General features: G+C 46.9%; 2 protein-coding genes and 3 non-coding genes across 5 annotated transcripts in view; 1 reads left to right on the top strand and 4 right to left on the bottom strand.

Moving 5' to 3' along the window:
• Window positions 1-10: 10 nt before the first annotated feature.
• On the bottom strand, window positions 11-27,979 carry LOC135805320 (rab3 GTPase-activating protein non-catalytic subunit-like). The gene is made up of 36 exons (XM_065319340.1): window positions 27,608-27,979; window positions 27,131-27,177; window positions 26,453-26,555; window positions 26,058-26,118; window positions 25,091-25,138; window positions 24,623-24,686; window positions 23,733-23,831; window positions 23,110-23,206; window positions 22,765-22,845; window positions 22,013-22,155; window positions 21,489-21,577; window positions 21,239-21,310; window positions 20,434-20,573; window positions 19,946-20,138; window positions 19,519-19,653; window positions 19,058-19,140; window positions 18,654-18,703; window positions 18,231-18,312; window positions 17,727-17,845; window positions 16,974-17,211; window positions 16,462-16,559; window positions 16,111-16,207; window positions 15,549-15,700; window positions 14,610-14,721; window positions 13,467-13,643; window positions 12,202-12,347; window positions 11,678-11,744; window positions 11,156-11,226; window positions 10,536-10,571; window positions 10,152-10,226; window positions 9,758-9,825; window positions 4,917-5,079; window positions 4,014-4,106; window positions 2,775-2,939; window positions 2,377-2,538; window positions 11-781 (listed from the first exon to the last, which is right to left on the bottom strand). The coding sequence occupies exons 1-36, from the start codon at window positions 27,702-27,704 to the stop codon at window positions 617-619; spliced, it is 3,888 nt and encodes a 1,295-aa protein (XP_065175412.1). The 5' UTR covers window positions 27,705-27,979; the 3' UTR covers window positions 11-616.
• Window positions 20,720-20,793, bottom strand: Trnai-aau (transfer RNA isoleucine (anticodon AAU)). Its single transcript has one exon. It is a non-coding gene; the product is annotated as a tRNA-Ile (tRNA).
• Trnai-aau (transfer RNA isoleucine (anticodon AAU)) lies at window positions 20,890-20,963 on the bottom strand. The gene has a single exon. It is a non-coding gene; the product is annotated as a tRNA-Ile (tRNA).
• On the bottom strand, window positions 21,061-21,134 carry Trnai-aau (transfer RNA isoleucine (anticodon AAU)). The gene has a single exon. It is a non-coding gene; the product is annotated as a tRNA-Ile (tRNA).
• LOC135805321 (P-selectin-like) overlaps window positions 22,367-27,990 on the top strand; it is a 34,278-nt gene continuing 28,654 nt past the window's right edge. The window contains exon 1 of the mRNA XM_065319342.1: window positions 22,367-22,376. The gene's annotated coding sequence lies outside the window, so the exon portion shown is untranslated. The remainder of the gene's footprint in view (window positions 22,377-27,990) is intronic.

The following is a 27,990-nucleotide window of genomic DNA, read 5'->3' as shown; positions in this document are numbered from 1 at the left end:
ACACTTGTACTTCGATGGCTGTCACCAGCTACTGTATAATTATGCGACTATCAGCTAAAATGACAGTGGAGGGCAGCAGTTGTTAGTATAAAGGAGTAAAGAAAGTAATAGCAACGAACAAATCAGACGAGCAGCAGTTTGGTTGATAATAATAATGATTGTGTTTGATGTGAGGTCCCTTTGGTTTGGTCAAGACAGGTAAAAAACAACATGTCAGATTTATGAGAAATCGTCCTTATCAGCAGTAGCACAATATCATAGCGTCACTGCCACATCCTACTCACTGGTATAGACTGCAAGTTGTATGCTTGCTGCTGGCATTATGACCAAGTCTACAAGTGCTGCTGGCTTAGTGTGCAAAGAAATCAAGGCCCAACATGGCAGGTTGGTAACAACACTTTTCAACAAGAACAAGTAGAGAGATACAAGACAAAATAGAGGGGGGGGGGGGTATACACAGGACTATGGTGTGAGTAGCAACAGCGGTGGGTATGATAAAGCAAAACTGCACAAAAAGCTCGAGAAGAGAGATATAGACAAGTAAATGTACATGGATGGCATCACCAGCTAGTCAAGCAGAGTCTGAGAGCCATGTCCCGGCCTTCAACAGGCTAGGCTAGGCGAAACATCGATGATCCAACGCCTCGAGGATCTGTTGCGAGTACGAGTACTGCCGCGAGCTTGAGCTGAGCAATGAGCACACTTCCCTGAACATCACTCTCAGAGCAGTTAGGCCTGCGCGTGTCTCATCCGTCACTTGTCGACCCTTCGGTAATGTCAACTGTCAGCAGCAGCAGCAGCACCAATCAGACACACCCACGTGAATGAGACCAACATAACACAGGTTTGTGTCTGTACACAGACTACCGTGATGTACTAGTACTACTGTACAACCACACCGTTGCAAGCACACATCCACCTGTGGTGCCCGGATGCGGATTCTGACCTGGGCAAGTTGAATGAGTCTGACTAATAGTCATTAAGATTGTGGTGAAGATCTAACCGTCCTATCTAGGGCTCAAACGGTTAGTCCGATTAACCGGTTGCAGACCGGTTACGAAGAATTAACGGTTAACCGATAAAGATAACGGTTACGCAGTCCGGTTACGAAGAATTAACGGTTACGCAGTAACTTTTCAGTCAATTTTTCAAGTATCAGGTCGTTGCAAAGTATGCACTTTCGCAGGCTGTCGCACGCGTACCCAATTTCTGGGCTGTCAACTCGGTCATATCTGGTCGACACCGGTCTCTTGGTGTGAGAGTATGTATGAATGAGCATGCAAGAGAATGTACATGTGTGCGTTGTACTGAATAGGGTACATTTTTTGAATGAGTATAGTCAAATATACGGTTAAAAAAGAGTCCGCAGGATTGCCGTGGCTTATAGGCTATAACCGTTACCGTAAGACATGTATATATAACGAGGAAGCAAATCTAACGTTTTAACGGATGACATTTCTTCGTTATAATAGATCCATTGAGGCCGTACTGCTTCATATATGCTGTGTGTGTATATGGCAGAATACTGCAAGATTGTTAACATATCTTCTCGTTAACCTATGAATTTTGGACAATCGTTAAATGTGCGACTCGTTATAATAACATGTCTTACAGTAAACCGACCGTGAGCTTAGCAGTTATCCGTTAGGGGTAAAACCGGGACCGCTTGAGCCCTAGTTCTATCTATACCCAGTACTACACAGGACAGTAAGTACTATTATCACATGCACCTGCCTGCCTGCCAAACTCTGTTCTCCAACTGGTGACACATACTTTGTATGTCGTTCAAAGCAGGGAGTGTACAATACCGGTATTGTACTACTCCCTGGTTCAAAGTGAGCAAGTACCGTACTCGCGTGATTAGAGCCCCTGGCCTGGGGCACTATTTTTTCAATATCCCTGATGGGGGCACTATTCAAGAGAGGGCACTGCTTTTTTCAATGCAGGTACATGTACATGTACCTTTATGTATCCAGCATAAAGAAGGCAAAGGAAACACAGAGCCTAAGGTTTACTGTAACTATCAGGACTCAACAGAAACGGCAACAAAGACTGCGATATTGATCCTGAAGTCACCAGTGCAACATCAAACTTGCACATGTGCTTGGTAACAAGCGGGGGGTGGCACTATTCAAGAGAGGGCTACATTCTTCACTGGCTCTTAGAGACTGGGGCAATATTCAAGAGAGGGCTCTAATTGCAAGAGTACGGTACTACTAGTACACAGCAGCACAAAAGACTGGCTCATGGCAGGACATCACGGCTACACACATCTAGCAGTCTTAGACACGAGTACGTAGCTACACACTACAAGTCAGCAGCAGCAGCAGCAGCGGCATACACACACACACACACACACACACACACACAACTCACCTTCACTTGTAGCATGGCTGACAAAGTGGGTGTCACGCGAGCCATAAACTCAATCTGCTGCTGCTCCGTGAACAGCTCGGTAAAGTGGCTACGCAGACGTTCGCTGGCCAAATCGAATAGTTCTACGCCGAGCTCACGCGTATCCTTCATTGGTCGAGCCAGCTGAGCAGGACAGACACATTGCAAATGAGGGAACGCAAGGACTGAGCACATGAATATTCAGCAGTAGCAATGATCAGAAATAGTTGAATAGTCAGCAGTAGCAATGATCAGAAATAGTTGGCACAGTATAGGCAGTGGCAGTGCTAGTTTGCAGTGCATTGGTAGGATGATACACAAAGACTGTGCATCAACTCACAACAAACACATGTCGTTTTTCACCCAACCCATGAACTTACCTGCACGGCTTGCCTGGTACTTCGTTGATCGCCCAGCCTGTAGAGTTCAAGGACAAGTCGTTGCCGTACCAGATCACCTTTCATGTGTAGTAGAGTCAGCAGTGCTTCAATTTGATCAATACCGCCCTGGCTGTGCACTGCAAATGGGCATAACTGGCACAGTGCCTATATACACATACACACCGGTAACATACACACACACACACCAGCAACACGCCACTGAAACCCGATCCTTGGCAAAGAGAATATGGGCAGGCAGGCACTGTGAAGCTAAAACAGAAAAAACATGGCAACACACCAGCTTGTGCATTGAAATGGAGTTTGTTGTTCCTTGTGGATTACAGTCCAGACTTCAGCTTACTATGCTATCTTACTATGCTATCTCCTCTCAAAGACCCCCCCCCCCTTCGCTTTTCGGCATGGGGAGGATAGCTTTCAATTGGATTCTTCATCCGTTTCCCATGACAACACGGCCTAGAACATCCTCCATCGTGTTCAGCGATCTCGCAGGACGGTGATTTCATCTCAAGCTGCGGGATCGCTCTTCATTGCACTTTCAACATGTTGGCCTCCTCGTGGCCCACATGAAAGAATTTCCCGGACCTAGTTTCAAGAGCTAGGCGTGTTTCAGATGATTCGCTGGCCACACTGAGAGATTGCGCCTGACGGAGACATTCGTTCAATGTGAGCTGTGGTCTGGTACTCGACTCGACGCCATGAAACCAGAAAGAAACTACTAAGGAGTGCTGTTCTGACATGGACCACGTCAGTGAGCGGATTGTACGCGTACTGCACTAATGCATACGAACAGTTAGCTATGGGACTGTGAAAGCTAGTCACTAAAGACCAAGCGGCTGTAACATCATGGTATTGTGTTGAGAGCAAATTGGAGTTTTGGGAGTTCTGCCTTTTGCACCAACAGATCCGGTAGAAATAAGTAGCAACGTTAGAGACGTGTGCCCGTCAAGGGCATACCTACAACACCTGGGAATTGCTCAGCAAAGGCCAACACCCCTGGGAGTAGTGCGGAACCCACGGGGGGATCGACTCCAACCACCAGAACGAGCAGCAGCCACCACATTGATGCTACATGCATAGTCATCCCCTCAACGTTAAAATGCTGGTCACCACCAGTAGCAGAGATAAAGAGCACCACTCAGACAATTATAATCCCCCTGCACACCCCCCCCCCCCCCCTCCCCCAGCACACAGAGCAGAGGTACAGCAGCAGCAGCCTACCTTCTCCCTGGTTAGCTCCAGCTCATCACTGATAGGCAGAGCGTATAGATCACCAGAGGGGTCACATAGTGGTAGCGTCAGCGCCTCTCGAGCCTGCAATACAACATTGCAACGCGTGCAGGGTAAAGCAGAACCGGCAAAAACATGGAGAGAAAGAAGACGAAGAGAGGAAAGAGCACTCCATGATACAGAGCATACAAACATCCTAGAGGCTGTCACCAACAGTATGTGTAACTGCGACTATGGGTCAGTGGTGCCCAGTCTACATTACACAACTTGGTCTGCATCACATCCTGTACTGATACACTCAAAAGCCACAATCTCTGGTGCCAGTACATCCAGTTCGGCTTGATCCATAATCCGAACATGATCCACAGATTCTCTGGGTGCACAAACTTCAGTTCAGTGACCTAACTCCGAAAGCTAATTTCCAACAATAGAAAAAGAAAGAGTGGCATTTGATTTTTCTGCAGTGTGTGGATGTACGATGTAATGCGGGCGGTACACTGCACAGCTGGCCCATAGAAAGGAGATCACAGTTGCATACCATTGGCTCTTGGTTAGCGACTCTTGATATACCCCAGGCACACAATCAGACTGGCCCTCACAGTCAGCAAGATCACCTACAGTATCTGCAGGACTATCAGTAAATGTGAAGGATGCTCCACATTCATATTTGGTGAATTTTGGGAGACAGGCATGTGAGAGTGAGTGACGTCCTGTGCAGCAGCGGTATGCATGCAGTACGGCTAGACTCTACCAACCAGCAGTACATGTATATAACTACAGTACTGCTCAATGAAATCCGATCGAGCGAGTCAATGCCACGCCGGGCACACACACACGTGCACGTGCACGCACGTCCATGCACGCACATCCATGCACGCACACAAAACCACTCACCTTGACCGGGAATAGATTTGACGGCTTGTACCTTCCCTCAAGTAACATGCGTGCATGCATGATGGCCAGTAAATCTCGCTGTAGTTTCACAAGGACGTGGCTAGGTGGCTTCTGGTAGCGCAGTCTAGAAATGACGTACGCTCCTGGCCATGAGTGCCACCCACTGTCATGGCAAAGACAACAGCAGCAGCAGCAGTGAGGAGAATGAGAAGAAGAAGAAGGAGAGAGAGAGAGAGAGAGAGAGAGAGAGAGAGAGAGAGAGAGAGAGAGAGAGAGAGAGACAGAAACAGAGACAGATACAGGAAGGCAGAGACAAAAAGGCTCTGTTGTGTGGCATGTTAGGAACTGTAACACAGTGCATATTGCATTTGGGCAGGCCTCATTCATGGTATCTTGTATGGTATCTTGTATGGAGGTATGCCAGTGGTTTGAGAACAGTAGATCATGTAGTTCAAGTTCGAGCCACGTTGTTGTAGAGCTTTATTTATTTTTTTCTCGTTTTTCATACGTTTTAGCAGGCAACCTGACAATCATCATGAATGCCTTACTGCATTTCCTTGTTTGGTGCAATTGCATCAAACCTGTAGTCACATGCATAGCTTCTGATTGGCTAGAGAGCGCTTTTTGCCAGGTAAAAGTAGGGCGTTCACACACCAGTTCATCCTCTTCTGATTCAGTGTGATTCTGAGTCTGCTTCTGATCCTCAGCTGGAACCTATTGGTGAGTGGTGATCTGAGGATTCTCCTTGTCTGCTGCCTGGCCCACTGAGGCCAGACTACATCTGGTGGCAGCGGTGTTAGGTTCTGTTGCTTGTTGTTTGTTTGGTGGAAGATATCATACCTGCGTGCAGAGATGGCTCAACAACAGCAGGCAGGCAGCCCACCTCGTCTCAGGCCGTGTGCTACCCTGGACAAATTCGATGGCAGTGTGTCTGCGGATTGGACAACCTGGATAGCGCACTTCCGGCAAGTGTCTAGAGTCAATGCCTGGACACAGCAAGAACAGCTGGACTATCTCCCTCTGTACCTGGTTGGCAACGCTCAGTCATACTACGGCTCACTGACTGACGCAGTGCAAGGAGACATTGCACAGCTGGTGGCAACCCTGGAGGGCAGATTCTCGCCAGCCGTCCGAGTTGATGTCCATCGAGCTGAGCTCAAGGCCAGTCTACAGTACTAGATGGTACTACAGCAGATGACAAAGTGGAGAATCACTCCGTTCTTGACATCCTACAGGACAAGCATCCTGCAGCCAAGCCACTCAAAGAGGACACTCTGATTCCTGGATTATCCCCTGAACCACCGCACACTGTGATCTTCTCTGCAATCATCAGGGAAGTGATCCACCAAGCTGCATTGCACACCAGCGGTGCTGCTGGACCGTCCGGCATGGATGCTTCAAACTGGCGCCGTATGTGCACAGTGTTCCACGCAGCATCTGACAACCTGTGCGATGCACTCGCCTTGTGTGCACGCCGCATTGCATCTTCGTATGTGGATCCTGAGAGCCTGGACACGTATGTTGCTAGCCGCTTGATCCCTCCGGACAAACAACCGGGAGTACGCTCACTAGGGATTGGCAAGGTAGTCAGACGCATCATCGGCAAAGCCATCCCGAAAGTCGTCGGACCGGCCATTGAGCAAGCTGTTGGCTGCTTGCAGCTTTGTGGAGGCCAGGAACCTGGATTGGAAGCAGCCATCCACACCATGCGGGAGGCATTCACCACTCTCTCTCTCTCTCTCTCTCTCCGCCATTCCTCTCCCCCCCCCTCTCCCATGGTGCTTGCTGTGTACGCCGATCCCGAGACCCTTGGTCGGGGGAGTCCACTGCATCTCACCAGCGCAGCTCATGTAGCGCCTACACACCCATTGTTGTCCTTTTTGTTTCGTCTTCGTTTTGTCTCCCCTTCTTCCGTAGGTATGTGCAATGTGATAAAAAATAAAAAAATAAAAAAATTCACTCAGTCCTAATCAGTCTGGTTTCTGTAGAGGTGACTCCACCGTCCTTCAACTCTGCCGCAAAATGCAAGATATTTATTCATCTCGGGACAAGGGGAGTATGTTGGATTGTGTTTCTTCGATTTGGCCAAGGCCTTTGACACAGTGTGGCACCGAGGTCTGCTTTCCAAGCTTTTTCATTCTTTTCGTGTAGCCGGCTTAGCTTTGAGTTGGTTGGCTGACTATCTTACAGATAGGTTCCAAATCGTAGCTGTAGATAATATGTACTCCAACCCTCTACCTGTTCTTTCGGGAGTGCCACAGGGCTCGATATTAGGTCCTCTGTTATTCATTTTATTTACCAATGATTTGCCTAGTGATGTACCCGATACTTCCTTGTACGCTGATGACACTGCACTCATGAAATTCGAAGCCTCACTTCAGCAACTTCACCTATCTCTACAGCTGTACATAGAAAAGGTCGTGTCCTGGTTGCGTCGCTGGCACCTATCCCCCAATCTCAACAAAACCAAGGCCCTTATCATCGGTTGTGCGTCGGCAGATAACATTGCGTTGTATTTCCCAGGATCCCCCCCCCCCCAGCCTATTGAGATGGTGAGCAGTCACAAACACCTAGGAGTAGTGATTGATTCTGCTCTTTCTTGGTCGGAACATATGAATTCTGTGCGTTGTCGTACCAGCTCTGCTCTTGGAGCCTTGCTCTCTCATTTTTCCCATCTCCCAAATAGTTGCAAGATTCTATTCTACCGATGCTATATTCTGCCTTTATTTGATTACACTGACATAGCATGGTGTGGTCTTAGTGCAGCTGCTGTTTCCAAGCTTGAAATTCACCATAGAAAAATAATTAAACGGCTATTTGGAAAATCCCTCATGCATAACAGTAAGCATATAATACTCTCTCGTAGCCTCCTCTCCACTTGCTGATAGACGCCAAGCACACCTGTGTGCACTCGTTCAGAAAATTTATCTTAAGCAAATTCCCAGGCACTTCATGAAATATGATTGGTTTCAGCGAAAGAGAAATACAAGACACCAGGAATCATTACCTTCCCCTCGATTGTCCCTAATGATCAAATCACCTGTCTTTATGGCTTACACATTTCGGCTCAAACTCTTTTATAATATTCGCTGTTCACAGTCTCTCTCAGCTTTTAAGGATGCATTTCAGCTAAAATAGTATTGTGCTACCTGCTGTTGACACATGGTGACACCTTCTCTTTCTTCTTTCTTCTTCTTTTACTAGGGAATTCCCAACAGGCGTCAGCGCCTTACACCTCCCTTCCTTTTCTTCTTTTGATGATGCTATTTTCCGTGGTTGGATTCACCCTCCCTTTCTTGGATTGGCTATGTATTATTATGTGCCATGAAGTGGAGACGATAAATAAACAAAAAATAAATAAAAATGCTGAAGCCAAAGTCAGCGCATGGTGCGCTGAAGTCTAGACACTAGCCAGGTATGCCAACACCCAAGCACATGCAGCCTGTGTGGCATTCGCCCATGGCCTTCACCACAAGTGGTCGTTCCTGGCCTGGACAGTTCCTGATACAGCCGAGTTGTTCACGGCACTAGAGCCGGTGATCCAAGCCTCCCATATCCCAGCGTTAACTGCCCTTCCCCCCCCCCCCCCCTCAATGTCATAGACAGAAGTTAGAACATAGCAGACTAAGCGGAGGATGTTCAGGTTGCTTGTAACTCTGAGCTTCATGCCGCTAGGCAATCATCAGACAACTGATACTGGGGATCTACCCAGCAGTACGCTTACGAACACATACGGCCACACTGTGACAGGCCTAAACAAATGTAGCGCTAGGTGCAGGTGGGGCTAAGTCTCGCGTATTGCTGGGTAGATCCACAGTATCAGTTGTCTGATCACTGCCTAGCGGCATGAAACTCTAGAGTAACAACCAGCCTGAACGTCCTCCGCTGAGTCTGCTATGTAACCCCCAGGGCTATGTACTCTTGCTCGTACTCATGGGATAATCCATACGTATTATGTGCGTGTTTTTTGGTTTTCTCTCTCTTACTGTGGCTCTCCCACCAACTAACTTGTTCCCTCTTTGTTCATTTCTAATTTCATTATAATTTATATCACACTGTGCTCTTAGCCCACATTCACAACACACCGGATTTCCCCGCCATGGTGAATGTGGGCCAAGAGTGCAGTGTGGAGCGGTGGAGTGTTTCAAAAATCTTTTAAAATAGTCTTTTCTTTTATACTATTTGTAAAGTTGCATGAAAACGACGTCTGAAATACATAGAAATACAGCTGTGCTCGGTGAAATCCGACCCAGAGTGCATGTTTGGCGCCCTGAACTTGCATGGCCCTTGACACCCTGGAAGTGGTACGAATGCTGCTGGACGTACACATCTACCAGTACAGCGAATCAATGTCAGCGATGTTATCGGAACTGGTCCAGGGCGTCAGTTTTGCACTTCGGGTCGGACTTCAGTGAGCGCAACTGTAGTACTATAACCCTTATGCACATCGACGTCACGTACGAAATCTCCTAGAATCCCGTAGAATCCTGTAGACCCGGTTGGGTGCTGAATGTACAGGACCCTATTGTGTTGTCTGTACTTTCGATTACGAAACGTTCCCTTCAGGCATTTCATGCAACAACCTTTCCGGGTGAAGATCTAGCTAGTAATTAGTTCAATCCAAACTGATGAAGCTGGAAAAGCGACTGTCTGCAACTAAGTATTGGGCTAAATTGGTCAAATGTGCATGCACAGCACACAATGAACACCCAACCGTGCACGTACACACCTACGGGAACTCGTACATCTGTACGAGATGAGGTAATGTGCATAAGGACTATAGAGTGATACGCCTAGCCATGGTGTGTGAGGTGGTCTTCTTCCTCCCTACAAGCACTTACTGCACATCCCAGTTGACATCGCACTCAAACTCTGGCAGTGGCGGCCTTTGACGATATGGACGGGAGTACTGTGGAGTGACATGAAAGAGAAATATATGTAACACACGCATGCACACACACACACACGCGCACGTGCACACACACACATGCATCAACACACAGGCAAATACACATACACAAACATACACATACAATCATATAGACACACACAAGACAAAATAAAGAGAACTCTACTTATACACAAGAGAGAGTTTGGAAGCTTCGTTACAACTCTGAGCTCTACTTATACCAAAACTATCACTGTCATATCACTGATGATATCAGTCAATGCGAAATAAAATGAACAAAAATGGCTCACAGACACATGCACGCAGCAGCAGCTCAGTTCACTAACCTCTTCCAGACAGTACATGTAGCGATAGCATTGAGCAAGAAACCGCTGGCACCCTAGCCAGGTCATACCAAGGTGCTGCAGTGATACACAACAACATCCAAAACCAGAGTAAGCACCGTGAATACCAACAACGCTAAGAACTGCCCAAAGGCTTTTGGCTGACGTCCTTGATGCCGGCTGTCAATGCCACTAGAATACACCACTACTTGGACAAGTACCATTGCATGCTAACGTTATTGTGTACCAGTGAAAATAGTGTAGTAAGGGCACACACACACACACACACACACACACACACACACACACACACACACACACACACACACACACACACACACACACGCACGCACACAGCTATGCGTGTACAGTGTATGGTCAACATACCCGCCGGCACACCGAATCCTTCACTGTAAGTCCAACCTAATCAACATAAGAGAGAAAACAGACACACAGACACACACACACACACACACACATACACATACACACACATACACACACATACATACACATACATACACACATACACATATACACACACATATACACACACACAGGCACACACACACACACACACACAGGCACACACACACACACACACACACACACACACACACACAGGCAAGCATGCGTGCATGCACACATACAAGCACACACAGACGCGACAAGGTGTTAACTTACACAACGGTACATGGGGAAATCACAGGTAGATGGCAAAGTGGGAAGTACCAAAAGAGAAAGTTCATAACAACCGAAACTAACAGCCAACATCACCACCGTTCCATGAACGAAACAAAGGCCATCACAAGATACAAACAATCACAGTGTACCCAAGCAACCTTTGTTAACGAACAGCAAGATTTCAGAAGAATGTATTTTTTCCTTTTTCTTCATACAGCATCTAGCAGAAACCTTCCCTCTCCAATGCAAACTGTTAGAATGGGCATCTGCGATGCGTTACTATGTTAGTAGTGGCAGTAGTGGGCGGTTTTGCAGCAAAGTACCTTGTTGAGAACTTCCAGCATGGTGTGGACATACTTCACTAGGAATGTGTCCCAGACTAGGACAGAGACAGCTGAAAACAGTACCAACGCACACAGCACAAAGCAAACAGTCAATAACATGTCAACGGGGCATGTCTGTACCTGTAGCTTCACAAATCTCACTTACTGTAAAAGCAGAAATTATGGGTGTTGTAATATGTTTGGTATTCTCCAAAATCGGCAGTTCGGTGGAGGGAAATATCCGGTAAACCCGCGTTCCAGGTAAGTGTACTAGTACTATACCGAAATTTCGGTGCGTTTCATTTTCGGTAAAAATTGTCGGCACCGAAGTTATCGAAAATAAAACACCACCGAAAATGTCTGCTTTTACAGTACCCTGTTTGCTAAAGAAATACTAGATCTGAATGGACCACAAGCATAGTCGTGTGATGTACGCATGAAAAGAAAAGAAGGAAGTGAAAACTGAGGCCATACGAGTGGATACGAGGGAGCTAAATGTCTGAGCAGTAGTCTGATACCAACCTTGTTTGAGACTGTTTGAGGTAATGTCAGTGGAATACTGCAGTGAAAGATCCAGCCATTCCGCGCTCTACAGAGGGCACATGGTTGCATTACACCATCGGATGATGACACAGAGCAGCAGCGGCAGCAGCAGCAGCAAAAGCAGGCAATGTACTAAATAGACTGGCTACAGTGAGTGCAAGGCATGGAGTGACATGTGTGAGGTACTGCGTACATACACGTAAAATACTTCGTAGACATACAGAGCTACCACAGAACTACACTTGTGGCCAAAGACATCCGACGCACAAGCCAGAAGCAGTGTCAAGGCTCATACAGCCCCTGTGGCCCTTGGGTGGGTATTCGGACCGTGACAGATTGAGTGGACCGTGAGTGATGTAATTGAAATGGAAAGGCGTCGCTAAATTCACAGGTCGGATTTCTTTGGCCACGACTGGACATACACCTGTACATACATGTACACATGGCTACATACAGCAAAAGGAAGATTTCCTCCATGTACACAGAGAGTTACGCGTATTTACCTCCTTGTCTTCATACCACATCAGAGCGGCAGCATGACAGCACTCTGTCATCAGTACATCATGATGCAGACTGGCTGGAAACACTGCCTGCAGGGACAGCACAGTCAAAGGCAACAACCGTGCCTTCTCTTCTGCTTCACCATCATCTAACAAACACAAACCGTGCGCACACACACACGCAAAAAAGAAAAAGGGAAAAGAACACGATGTCTCTCGCATGTACATGTTTCACATTACAAACTGCGTGCACCAAAGCTTGGCTATAGTAGGCTGGTGATTCTCCAGCAAAACAATATTGTTTCTGTACATAAGAATGGCAAGGAAGAAGAACATGCCAGGTTACATGTGCTTGGCCTACTTCAGAAGTACTACAGCACATTCGTTAACACGGGAGATCAGTGTAGCAGAAGTGCAGAGTGAATGTAAAGTGCTCCTACGTGTTCTTCTGGCATTATACGTGAGTGCATACATGTAGGCATGCAGTATCGATGAACGCGTTCAACGAGCTCCATTTCGTCCAGAACGGGTTACTACTGCCTCGTCCTCTGCTACGCAACAACGCTGAATCAATAGTACTCAAGCGCAAGCGAGGCAGGCTTAACTATAGATGCTGTGTGTATAGATCAATTTCCAAGTAAAAACATTCAACTGAGTAGACTGACTTGTGAGTTGGGACGACGGCGGCTGTGACTCCCAAACAGATTCAGCTATACTGCATGCCTTGCCTTCGTTTACCTGTTCTATGCTGATAACGGTACATGTAGTCACTAAGTGAATGTGAGAAGGAATCCTTCGAAAAGCTGATGCTAGATAGAAAATACATAGGAGCTGGCAACATCCGCTATGCCTTCAGAAGGTAACCCAGGGTACATGGCTAATGCACTCATGATGGCTGAAACCCACCATAAAGTAAACACAATGTGTTGACAAATACGGACTCGGATGGAGAGCCAAGGATAAATTTATAGAAAAGAAAAAGGACCAAGGAACTACAAGTTACACCTTCCCCTCCTATGTTAGCATATAACTTAGAACCGTCCAAGTTGGAAGGCTGTTGGAGTGCGCATCCAAGGTGTGCTGGAGCTGTTAGCCAGTTAGTTGTAGAACGTCAGTACCGTCGGTCAGTGTCGTGCAATGTTATCGCATGAGCTGATTGTTTAGTAACTGGTGGTGTTAGTGGATATTATAGCGTAACTTGTAGTTCCTTGGTCCTTTCTCTTGTCTGTTGACAAATAGTACTCCATATAAACATGTCTGACATTTACCTGCTACTGGGTCAGGGTTGGGCGGCGGTGTGCCTTCCTCGTCATCATCCATGGCTGAAGGCCGTGCCTGCAATGGGCAGACATCCCTGGGCATGTGCTTGTTGCAAACAATCCACTTGGCCGTTTGCAGTGTGATCAGTGTGCAGTCCGTGGCAAGAACACTGTCAACTGACACGGCTGTATAGGACACGCACACACATGTGCACACACGTGCACAAACACACACGTGCACACACACACAGACACACACAGACACACACTCAGACTCAGACATGCCCATCGCGGAAGCGATGATAGCGAACAGCTATGTTAGACATAGCAACTTGTGCTGGGATTACACCATTCAACAGCTTGCAAGGCTGATGAATTGACAGCCGCTAATTTTGGCCTGGTCTACATCACACAGCTGATTGAAGTGGCTTTTTCACACACACGCGCGCACACACACACACACAAATCAAAAACAGCACGCTGCAGCAAAGAGTACTAGCATCATGGCGTGGCCATTGAGCAATCGTAACAATCCTGGAGAAAGCAAAGCCTGACTACGCATTGCTTGGCAAAAGCGGAGAGTACAAGTGTAGGCAGCAACCTGTCACTTGTTCAGAAGACATCGCCGGGGCAGCTGTGCATGTATGCTGACAGTGACATTTGATGGTAAACCCTTATCTGACTGGCCAGTCAAACATCGAAACTGTTGCAAGAAAACTCCTCATTCTTCAAGCTTTCCAAAAATCCAAGATTGCCAATTTCACCCAAGGGAAACTAAAGTTATCATCAAAATGGGTCGCTACTACGAGTCATTGGGACTGAGGATTTGTCCACTTTGTTGGTCAGATACGGGTTCAACAGAGTTGTGAAGCAAAAATCCCTAATGTCCCCAAGCTTGTCAAGCATGTACCGGTGGCCAGCATCTCAGCTTCATCAGCAAAGCTTGAACAAAGCTTTTCAGGAACTGGTCCGCTACAATAGAGAAAATCTTATCTGGACCAACGCCTTGACCAGTCACCTGAGTCCATTGACCAAGTGCCTCCCTTGTTGAGAGAACGAAGAGTCTAGTTTATAACTTTTTTCTCTGCCGTAGTCACACAACATGGTAAGATATCCTTCTGGAAATGAGCGTAACAACAGGCAGTAATATACCTAGTTTGGTCACACTGGAGAAGAAGGTTAGGTCACGGAGACGGATCTGCATTTGACGCCACTCCTCAAATGATGCATTGATCGTCTGCCACTCATCACTGTCATCGCTCACCTACCATAACAACATGCAGGGAGTGGAGATAGAACATAGAACAAAGTGGATTGAACCATAGCAGAGCTACTGATGTTGTCAAAGCGATGATGGGCAAGATAGTTGTACTGCGAGTTGCATTGTACAGTCGTGGCCAAAGAAATCCGACCCACGATAGCAGCGTCAAGGCTCAGGCGGCCCCTGCGGCCCTCGGATCGGGTTTGGAAATGTGCATGATGTAATTGCAATGGAAACGCAGTGCTACTTTTCGACCCGCAGGTCAGATTTCTTTGGCAGCGACTGCAGCCACACTGTAGCAGAGGGGTTTAGTTATAGTCACTCGTATTTGAAGACAAACTCAACGAGTTCATCAAACTATTCCTTTTGTTCAAATTTTCATTTATGGGGCTTGAGGGTTTAGTCACTTGTCACGATTCTTCACGACATATTTCGGATGGGCAGATGCAGTGTGGGTTCATGACTTGGTACCCACGCGTACGCACGCGCAGGCCACTCCGCAGACAAACAGCACAGACCCCGATCTACCGTAACGTTTCGTGCAAACGAGTCCTGCAATGCTTGATCTGTGGCAATGAACGCATTTCACGCGATGCAGACAACCAGCCCAGTGGTAACAACTCACGACTCTCACTCGGCAACAACTGCCTAAACCTCCCCTGCATAGCTCTCCTGTATGCTAGCCCTGTAACAAGGTCGATATTGCCTGTTCAGACACCAACGTATGCTTAAGCACATACATGCACACTTGTGCACAAGCATACAAAAGCACGCACGTGTGCGCACGCACACGCACACACACACACACACACGTACACACACAGCCATACCTGCTCATCACCAGCGCTGCCACTCTCTTTGACAGCAGCTCTCTTAGACTTAACCAGGTGCTCAAGCGCAACAGCTGCAAGCCACGCTGCACCTGTCCGCTCAGCTTGGAGCAAGACAGAGTGAGCTGCTGGCCAGAGATCATCCGATGACTCTGTTGACACGCAAACACGCACACACGTACACACACACACACACACACAAACACAAACACACACATGTACACATACACACACGTACACATACACACACATACATTCACATGTGCATGCACACACAGACACCACATACTAGTAGCGATGCTTCAAACACAATCGTCTCACAAAGTAAAGGAAAAGATGATGGCCAGGGGTTCAAAGGACCCTCAGAGTGACATTGCTGAGTTCTGAATTTGAATGCAGTGAGATCCATTATCAAGGACCAATGTCACATGCAAACATGTAAGCAATCCGATACCAAGAGCAGCTTGCGGTGATTTTAATTCGCGGATGCATACTGTACTGGTCACAAAGCTAGTGCCATTTCCCAGCTTGACAGTATATGATGGCTGGCACATGTACTTACCAGCATCTAGTAGCTCTAGTATGGCATGGAGATTGAGAAGTAGAGCACCAGCCATGGAGAATACAGGAGTGGCTATGAATGCTCGCAGCACTAGGTCCTGCAGGCAGCACACGAGAACGCACATCATACAGTCAATAGTTGCACACAGTACCCTACCGAGACCCATTCATATTGCACAGCACCAGCCAGTACAACAGCAACCAGTATCACACAGTGACGTTTTGAAACCCATCGAAACAGGGTGTTACACTTTGGGCCATTCTACCACCTACATAGTAGATGTACAAGTTCTGCACAGGACAATTGCAGTCATAGCAGAAGCAGCAGCAGCTCAGTGGAAACATGACTTACCGAGATAGTGGCAACAGGTAAGCCTGCCTCCAGGCAGATGGCGAAGAAGTCACCACAGTCCAGGTCACCAGACAGCGTAGCCTGGCACAATGCTAGTCCTATGCACGCCGGACAAAAACAACAACAACGACAACGACGACGACAACGACGACGACGACAACAACAACAACAACAACAACAACAACAACAACAACAACAACAACAACAACAACAACAACAACAACAACAACAACAACAACAACAACAAACATGAATAGCGCCATTGGGCAAGAGAAAAGAAAAAAGTCAAAGAAACAGGAAGATAATAGTACTTGAAGCACATCACACAAAGATTTTCACAACTCATGTTCGCACGCGTCATGCTCAGACACATGCATCCATGTATGTACACACCACTTGGTTTGCACTGCTGGGGGCCTGCGGCATCAGGGTTTTGCTGGAGGTTTCAATATCAGACAAGGAAAAAAACTTTAAAAAGTACATGCTTGATTAGGTATGGGAGTAATTCTGACCTGTGGAGTCCAGATCGTCCTCTGACAGTTTCGGATTTAGCTGCAGCATGGCACCATCGCTGCCGAAACCAGCTTTGAACGCCAGAACAAACTGTCCGACGTCAAGAGGCTCAACATGCTTCAGTGGAGTACCGTCCTGTAGCGAGAGGATGAGGTCATTGGTCGACTCGGCAATCGCCACCAGTGACTCTAGGTCGTATTGCGGCAGTTCGTGGACAACACTGAACTTCGCCAAGACCTGCAAGAAGAAAGCAGAGAGACAGAGACAAATAACACACATACATGATTAGTTCCAACTTCCGACTTATCCACTGCTCTTTCAACTAAGAAAGCTAACACAGAAAGAGTTTCCGAGAGCATTTCAGAAAATCACTGCAGAAGACTTTTGGACATAATCCGATCCCTCATTGCGAACTACAGCATATCAAGTTGAGACACACACAGCTTGAGGACGTCTAGTGTGTTTCACATATGCGTCATTTCAACCAGGCCCAGAAGACACACTAGAAGAAACTCATGTTTATGCAAGCTCAGGGCTGGTTTCACTTCTAGCCGTGAGAAACACGTTTTTCATCGCTACCTTACTGGGTTCTGGCTAATTTCTCTGTGCTAACTTACGCTAATGACTCCAGAAAGGATAACACAGCAGGAGCAGTGTGCACAGATTGAGTACTCAGCAAGTAATGGTACCATCTAGAACCTGTTTTATGCTGTGGCCAGCACAAAAGAATGTCATAAAGTATGTGCTGGTACCTGATGCAGTGGAGTCTCCTGCACAATGCCCGGGCCATTGTTGGGATTGCACTTGTTGTATAGAGACAGGAGGCAGATATTGTGCAGGCACGATTGGCAAAGTGTGTTCTCCTCAGGCCCTGCACGCACGCACAGCAGCAGCATAGCACAAACAAAACAAGGGGCAGGTGTACTGGTCAGCAAATCTTTAAAGCAACACTTCTGTGCTGCTCTCCAACCCGCAGGCTAAATGCCAGACTATTATTTAAATGTGAGTAATGTCAAAGGTCAAATTCACAAATGGGTTTTTTCTGTGCAGTATCTTTGCAAAGATTGTTTAGCTTGATCTACGGCAACAGTCATGTGGGATACGATAACAGTTACTACACCAGCAAAATAAGATACAAGACAATCGACTTTATGCCTGAGAACAGTTCGACACAAGGGACAAACGAAGAAGAAAAGCTTGTGAGCGGTCACAGACAAATACTACCGAACTTGAACCATGCATTTAGATCTACACACCTTGCCACTTATCCAGCAGAACCTGACAAGATTTCAGGAGAGCGTTAGCTGGATAGCTACGCTGAATGGCCAATGCCAACGCCTGACAATCAACAAAGCAAACAAGAAACGGGCACACAAGTTCAAAAACAATTCCAAATAACCAGCCATGCAAATAGTTCCACAGCGCAGGTAACTGTAAAGTTCAAGCAAACACACGATTCAAGCCCTAGCAACTTGCAAGGGAAGTGATTTCGACTCATTCTAGATGGCAGACACGATCTCAAAGGAAAAATCTCCATGACCATACCATGGCACACAGCTACTTGTAGACAGAGACCTTTTCAGAGGTTGAAAGTAATCCCACTCTGGTGAGATACTTCAGGGTCAGCTTTGGACAAAACAATATTCCTGGCAGTCACCATGCTCCTAACAGTTACCTACCCGTTGTGCCTGCATAGGATTGCCCACGGAGAGTAGCATCGTCGGTAGCTCTGTGTTAGCACCAAGACAGAAATCATACAGAAATCAAATAGGCGGCGAGGAGACAATAGAGAAGAATCAGCGAAGCGGACATCGAATGTAATAATCAACATACAGAAATCATACAGGAAATACCTTCCAAATAGACTGTGATACTGCGACTGATCTTGAAGCATACTGCATCAGGGCAGGGGCACATTATTCACCTGATCTCACCTATCTACATCCAAACCATGCTCCAGGGACCCTGCCATGTCTACCCAGGGCCAGGTGCCTGCTAAGGCGCTTCAGCAGTCTATCGGATTCAAACACATCACATCTCTCACGAGTCACGGCATCAGAAAAGAAATAGAACTCCGACTAACCATCAGCACTGGGCGACTCGCTATCCGCACCGGCAAGTCGATTGACAACGTCCTGATCTGCCAGTGCTTGTTGCTCATCACGGCTGAGAAGATACGCACCCACCAACACACACACACATTGACCTTGCCCATTGCGTAGCAATGAAAGCGCATTGTTATTTCTCCAGTCCACGACAGAATGACTGATGGCGTTTCAGGTCGCAAACATAATTTTTATAGAAGCGGGGAAAGTATCTTTATAATAAGTTAATTCCAACACACATCCGTCCAACTCTGAACTCGGTGATGAGTGGACATACGGCAAATATTTCCAGTCCTGTACGCAAGCACAGGACTAATGAAACCAGGGCAAGTTCTGGAAGAATTTCCAGATCATAATGCACACGATCTGTTTGTATGGAGCACAGGGTCTTCCATTAAAAAAGCATATTTTATAGGGGAAAAAGAAGAATAAGACAAACCTGAGAGCGTTGGTGAAGGGTACACGCAATGACCAGATGTTGCCACTGGGATGCAGCAGAGCACATTGGTACAGGACAGGGTATATGGAGCCGCGGCAGCTCTGACCCAGCACCGACAATGGGTTGTACAGCAGGCTGCAGGAACAGCACACAGAGTGCGTACAGTCAGACCACCAAAACATGTACACATACACACATGTGCAGCTAGTAGGCAAAGTCTAGACTGCCGGCTATGATGCAATGTGCAGCAATCTCGCATTCCAAATTCAACACGACATGCACGTGCACCACCACAAGTACTTCAAGTACATTGTACAATACATGCGTGTGTGTCTGTGCGTAGCCCAACATCCCCCTATTTAGCCAAGCACATAAGTGACTATGACTGCAGCAATTATTGTAAAGCTGACACACAGAGAAAACTCACCAGCACTGCTTGCCAACGTTGTAAGCACCAATGCGCGCCCCACCGTCCGACGGCCACAGTTCAACAATGCCCCTGCGCGGTGCATAGATCAACAAAAAGATGGCAATGCGACCAGGCGGTGCCTCGTCCGGATCGACGTCGTCCGGGAGGTCTTCGGTCTCTGCTATCCAACCGCATTGGGCATCGCGATACCCTACAAACACGTCCAGAATGAATGAAACGTGCGCAACACACACACACACACACACACACACACAATACATGAACACAACTCTGACCTCATCACATGGCTAACAATTACAGAATACAGATGCGGCCACAGTGGGAAGGGTCAACCTCTGACTGCAGGCTTGTGGCAGCAATGATCATGGTTGATAATCGGGGCTCTTGCTTTTGTATGTAGAAAATCATGGCCAGGGCATGAGTATGAGCAGAGTATGAGTAAAGAATGTGTAGAAAGACTGCATTGGAATTGAAATGACCCTAACCTTTCCACATGCGCAGTACCAGCATGCTGGTGGTGTCGATCTGGAGAACACGCCCGAGGCTGTCGGTAGTAGCTACCCAACGACCACACGGAGATATCACCACACTACGACCCTTACGACCGCTGTCATGTATGCGACGCCTGAACAAAGTAGATGAGTCGGGCACAGAATGGAATAAAAAAAGAGAAAAAAGGGAATTCAATTCCATCAATTCAGAATACATGTACATCATGTATAGTTTATTACCGAGGATAACAAACAAACACTTTACAAGCAAAAATGAGCGTGCTCCCAGCAGGGCTCGAACCTGCGACATTCGCGTTATTAGCACGACGCTCTAACCGACTGAGCTATGGGAGCTCATGTGAAAGACAGCAATTGCATACATCATGAGCTAGAGGAGCACGGTGCTACATTGAGGATAACAAACAAAAACCTTAGAAGCAAAAATGAGCGTGCTCCCAGCAGGGCTCGAACCTGCGACATTCGCGTTATTAGCACGACGCTCTAACCGACTGAGCTATGGGAGCTCATGTGAAAGACAGCAATTGCATAACATCATGAGCTAGAGGAGCACGGTGCTACATCGAGGATAACAAACAAAAACTTTAGAAGCAAAAATGAGCGTGCTCCCAGCAGGGCTCGAACCTGCGACATTCGCGTTATTAGCACGACGCTCTAACCGACTGAGCTATGGGAGCTCATGTGAAAGACAGCAATTGCATAACATCATGAGCTAGAGGAGCACGGTGCTACATCAGCAATGCTGGTGCTCGCAATCATGGGAGTACCTTTTGTAACTTACCATGGCGGCACTGGTGTACTGGGATCACGGCCCTCCTTCTCCGCTGCTCCTTCTCCAACACCAAGTAAGGAACTATGCAACATGTCAAACAAGCACAAAGCCAGCATGATGCCAGTCACAATCTGACGAATGCAAGCATTGCCCTTACACATGTAAAATGTATGCAACACATGTTTGACCATTTCACGCACAATGTATGCAACACATCGCGAGAATGAAGGATTTCAAACATGTCTGACAAGATGCTCACCCTGCCCAAGACAGCTGAGAGACAACAGCACTGCGCAATCTCTGGGCAACGACAGACGCCACCAGGCTGAGCGATGGCGTGATCATTTTCTACAGATCATAACAAACACAGCACATTGTTCGTTACTAAACAATAAGCATCACAAACCAACACGATAAACATCACAGAGCAACACAACAAACATCACAGAGCAACATAACAAACATCACAGAGCTACATTTTACATCATTCTGAGCGTTTACACTTGGCAGTGCGTGGCGTTCTGCACCAAGTCCAGTTGCAGCACATCTCAGTCAGTGAGCTCTTTTCTGATGCCTTTACTTGCGAAGCATAGGTAGGGGGGGGGGGGGGTACTCTTGGTCTCAGGAGTCAGGAGGACCAAAGTAACTACAGTCCTTTCCAAAAACGACACAAAACGATGGTCAATACTACAAATACATGTGCTACACACATAATCCGTTGGTGTGAAGTCATCGGAGCAATGTTCAGTAGCAAGGTATTGTCAGCGAGCAAGCGTGCCTTACCTCGTATGCATCATACGTAATGAATGGCGGACAGGTGCTGGACGCCATGTAGCTGGTCATCATATCACCTTGCACCAAGGACATACCCTCATTGCGAAAGCTAGCCTCGCGCATCAGCGAAAGAGACGTCCGTGTATACGAACCTGATCAGAAACACAGCAATACCGCAGGAAGAAAACGAACGAAGATGGCAAATTTGTTCAGTTCCACGTGATGGAAAGAAGCTGCGTTTTTACTCAGAGCGCCACGGCGTCTTATCTCTAAACTGGGTGTAAAGCTATGCCTTATACGGGCAGTGAGCACCCTACTTACTTCAATACACGAATGTTCTATACTACCGTAAAGTACCGCCAGAGCGCCCCACCATCTCGTCCTTTCGTGGTCACCTTGTGGAGGTCGATTCCTGTCTGTAGGTCATACGACACGGACCTTGTACAAACATTGCACATTGTGCAGTCAATCCGTACCCAGTTTACCTTCGAGCTCCACATAAAAGCATACCAAGTGTGACCTTAGTACACGAAGGTTCTCACATCGTTCAAACTTAGTAGCATTCTGCCATACGATTTTCTTCCCCTGGCTGTAAAATCAAGGTGGGGCGCTCTCGCGAGACGGGGCGCTCTGGCGGTACTTTACGGTAATTGCATGACCCGAGAACCCTTTGAATGAAGTGAATATTCAAACTAATGTGATTTCATTGTACTGCAACAAAAAAAGAAGAACAATCGTATACTGTAGAACTGTAGACTAACCGACAGATGCAAAGCCTTGAATCTTCCCCGCGTCGTTGAAGGCATACTTCTTGTAGGACAGCTGCTGCTCCTGCTCCGCACCTTACATGCACAGAACACACAATCAGTGCCAGCACAAGAGAGCCTTGCAAGTTAGTCTTTACACCAGAACAAGAGAGCCTCACACAACACTAGAAGAGCCTCACAGGACAAGTGAGCCCCGCAGGCTAGTCGACGCCATAACTTATGACACACAGCACCAAAGAAGCACATCTACATCACCACGGCAACGGCACAAGCACACCAATACTGATGTGGACCGGGACTAGAGCATGCTGCACGTTACATCTGGTGTCGGCAACTTACCTCTGCCCCTGGTGACACAAGTGCGAAGACACTTCAGCAAGGAGTCACCGTCCAGTGCAACAACGGTGTTCTCATATACAAGTAGCACTTCTTCACCCTAAGCATACGAGCATACCACAACAAACAAGCGTACATGGCGTCATGATGTCACAGTTACGTACAACTATAAAATAAACGACACAAAGCTAACAACTCACGCTAACATGCCCACGAAACACCGATTGGACATGCTCCCAATACGCAAAAAGAGAAGACGTCCTCAGCCTAGAAATATACAGTGAAAGTCATCTAGTACTGTGATGCTTGTCACAGCCAGCATTGCAGTTATCATACTCAAAAGAGCTGTTTGACACTTCCCATGGGATGTGTGCAGGAGCCAGGTTAGAGGCTCGCGATGCCCCAACGCTTTCGCACAAAGTACTAGTACCCTGGATACTAACTACCACACTCTTTCCCATTCCCAGCCAATGTATGTCATATCAGGGCTTCACTGAACATGCAATGTAAGAAGAAGACCAGCAATTTACCCTTTATCTGTGAAAAGAAAAGAGAGAGAAAAAATGTCCATCACACGGAACAAACAGACATTCAATTACCAGCATTCTATTTATTTATTTTCTTACATATGATCGGAGGTTCCTGGTGCGCACGCCACCTGCTTGACAATGAATCATGTTGATAGCACCACGATGCAGACGGTGACTCATCACAAACTCTCCTCTCTAGCCACAGCAGTAAAAGGGAAAGACAGTGAAGCAATGCAACCATTCACCAAGGCACATGCATATTCAGAACCTCATTTGTAGCAAACACAAGGCAGGGAAGGAGCCTGGGGCAGCCAGTCCAAGTTAGAACATTGCTTGGTGGCAGCTCTTATGCCGCACAGTCTCTTGTTGTGATCTGAACGCAAAGGCTGCTGCATTTTACACATCTGATTGTACATTGTATGTCTAACCAAGTTACCGTGCAGTCGCCTTGGGGATTTTAAATTGATTTTTTCAAGTTACAGTCTGGCTTGCTACAAGACTTCGTACGAAGGTATACTAGAGGGATTACTAGTACTTCGAGCGCCTGTACTTGCTCAATCCGCCAGCAATAAACAGTATGCACTGAGCTACATATAGAGACAACTATTAGCCGCAACAACATGGCTGTGGATACAAGGGTGGCTTGGATTGCCAGAACAATATGGATTACCATAGCATGCCATCAACACAGCTCGCCCAAACGGGTTCGCGATAACCGGGGTAGGACTGTACTCGAGACCTTGACTTAGTACTCATTCAAACCTGCTTTTCAATCAGATAGATCTAAAACTCAACATACAGCAAACAACAGTGCAGTTCAATGAAATCCGATTCAAAAGGTCAACAGCTGTAGCGTCAGGCACTGCGCAGCCCCAGACCTGCAAATACTGAGCCGTGTAATAGTATCGGTATAGGGCCTTGTCCCAACAAGGACTACAAGTCACACGACAACAGATATGTTGTTGCAAACTACGGCGTCTGCTCACCGGAAGATATGCTCGTAAGTGTCCGTCAGAGAACCCCACCAGCACAACATGCCACGCCGTTCGGCTGTAGGAAAAGGCACGATACACACAGCATGAGCACACCAGTGCCTTGTCTACAGTACTAACTGTCTTGTGCTTGTATTCAAAATTTCAAATGGTCAGACATTAGCAAGTTATTGAAAGCAGATACGCTACCTAGCTCATAACAAGGTAAATAACTATCGCAAACGAACTAACAAAATGGTACTCCAATGAATGAATTTATCACACCGGAACACACGCCAACAAGTCCTTACAGGTCACAACAAACAAACAAAAGGCCAGGCCTACCCTCCATCAACCAGTACAGGCAGAACAACATTCTGTACTAAAGTAAAAGAATCCGGCGCACCAGATCAAACCAAGACAATACTGATCATATTTCTTCGAAGTACATGCAATGCACGGTGACAGTGAGTTGGGCATTACCTGTTCGGTGGACTGACTGTCAAGGCCAAAATGGCCGTGATAGTATCACTGGATCACGAGCAAAAATGCACATACACACACACACACATACACACATGCACGCACAATATTTGGCAGTACAGGTGATGGAAAAATAATAATAATAATATTTAAAAGATCCGTGCACCAGGAACCTGATGAACAAAAGAGGTTGTCGCAACAATATTTGTCGTTGCTGAAACGAACATCGTTTACAGTATTTCATACTCGAACCCCTCCCGAAATGAACTCAGTTTGCTATGCTGGACGACCAAAACAGCAAAACAGCATGCATGTACCAGTACAGACCAGCACAGCATGCATGTACCAGTACTTCAAAAAGAAGTACATGTACAGTGATTTCTCGCCCTCCCTCCAAAAAAACAATGTTTGTTTCAGGGATGACAAACAGCTTTTGCGACGACCCCTGGCACCATATTCACGTAATGAACATGGAGATGCACATGCACTTGATCACACTTCTGCCAAAAAATGACGCCATTAGAAATTCCACCGTAGGTAAGTCCCATCGCAGCTAAAGAGAGGAATTTGCAAACCCCTGGTTATGTACTCTGGGTGCTACTGGTCTCAAGCACATTGACCAACATGGACAAAATCACTTGCCCTGGCTAACAATATGACAAGGAAAAAGGATAGGAGCGGCAGCAAACAAGAAATAAATGAAACCCATTGCAAATCAGCAAACGATCTTTGCTGTACAGTCAACTTCGCTTATAACGACACTCGGCGGGGCATCAAAAAGGTGTCCTTATTCGCAAAGTGTCGTTATACCCGAAGTCTCATTATATGTATTACAGTGGGATGGGACTTTGCTCTGGGCATGGAAATTCTGTCGTTATTCGCGAATTGTCGTTATATCCGCAGTCGTTATTCACGAAGTTGACTGTACTTTGAAGTACAAGGAACTACCTGTAATATTCATACATACCCATTGGCCCCCTCAAGGCTTCCCTGCCAGGCCAGTTGATACTTCCTTAGCCCGTCATCATCTATAGAGAACAGAACAAGCCGAATCAAAAGGTGTGTACGTGTGTGTGTGTGTGTGTGTGTGTGTGTGTATGCGTGCGCGCACGCACGCATGTGAATGCATGTGACAGACAGACAGACAGACAGACAGACAGACAGACAGACAGACAGACAGACAGACAGACAGACAGACAGAGACAGACAGACAGACACAGTGAGCTGCAAACTGTGGCATTGCACACCCGTGCAGGCTGCTTACATGGTGCAGTCAGTGAGTGAGTACAAAAGAAGGCTTCTGACAGCGTGCCGGACTAGCCGCCAGTGCTGTTCATATAGCAAAGTGCTAATGCAACCTACCTGTGTTCACGGACGCTGTCATGAATACTGTCTGACAAGCATTCGCAATAGCCAACAAGAAGCCATCAGTAGAGACAGATAAGTGCACATTCTTCAGCCAGTCCTGCAGCAGCAATGACAAAGGTACATGTACAAGTGCATGAATTTCATGACCCGATACCTGAAAACTGCGCTATCTTATCCAGCACGATTCATAATCACTCTCGATTGTGAAAAATCGTCAACGTGCACACATGCGGTAAAAGTCAAACTCCCACCTACGACGAGCACCGTACTCCTTCACCATCGTGAATAGTACCCCAGAACCCTTCTGGTAGCTGCAGTGGATGATGGTGACTTCAGTACTTGAGGGATGACATGGCATGCAGGGATGTATATTCAGACGTGATTCCAGCGTGTGCGCATGTGTGTGCATGTGTGTGTGTGTGTGTGTGTGTGTGTGTGTGTGTGTGTGTGTGTGTGTGTGTGTGTGTGTGTGTGTGTGTGTGTGTGTGTGTGTGTGTGTGTCACTGTGTGTGTGTGTGTGTGTGTGTGTGTGTGTGTGTGTATGTGTGTGTGTGTGTGTGTGTGTGTGTGTCACTGTGTTTGTGTGTGTGTACTGGGGGGGGGGGGGGGGCTTGTTTTTCTACCACTGTACTCTATAGCCTGCATTGGCAATGTGATGTTGCAACAATGTACCTGAAAAGACCCATCCTCTGACTTGTCCGCAGCATTTATGTTGTCATCTGCAGTCAAACACAAGTAGAAGCATGCATGCACAAATGACAGGGAGACGTGTCACCCACAAATACAACGACTCACTTGCACACGCACAAACATGAAATTGCCCACACAAGCTCTTGTAAACCCAGCATAACCACTTCCCTGGATTTGCATGCTCTCTTGTATACACTACTCCCCTCTCCATGACTCTTGAGTTGTATTGCTCTACCGGGTGATCCTGCCCGGTATACCAAACTATTTACTAAAGCTGCTCCACAAAATAACATCTTTCAAAAGCTCTCCAATGTCACAATTCCTACAACAAATTGGCCATCTATACTATTTTCACTAGCGTTACTTGTCTATAGTTGACGTTATCCCTTTCTCGTTCATCTTTCTATCATTGAGTACGCAGATTGAGTATCATTGAGTACACAACTTCTCACACCATACCTGGTTTGTCAAGGTGGAAAAGTGCGGACAAGCTGGGCACCATCTCTATGGCACAGCAATGTTGCCATTGTGCACTTTCTCCTCTTTGATTGGCCATACTGGAGTACAACACGATTTGCACTTTGGACACAGCCAGCAAGAACAAATCTCACAATGCAGCGTTTCCTACATGACCTGAATTGATGCACAACCATGTAACTCTCTTCATGTACTGTACTTCGATTTGCTGGTATTAGAAGAAGAAGCAACTAACACCAACAGAGAGGGAGTGAAGTCTGTACACAATGATCATGATCGTAGTCTCTTGTCCACCTATCAAATGAAATGAAGAAAATAATGAAGAAGAGACGATTACGACGTGTCGATGGTCATTCAGTCGACAG

This window comes from Sycon ciliatum, chromosome 1 (assembly GCF_964019385.1).
Source record: "Sycon ciliatum chromosome 1, ocSycCili1.1, whole genome shotgun sequence".
Lineage (NCBI taxonomy): Eukaryota > Metazoa > Porifera > Calcarea > Leucosolenida > Sycettidae > Sycon > Sycon ciliatum.
This window is presented reverse-complemented; position numbering and strand designations above follow the sequence as displayed.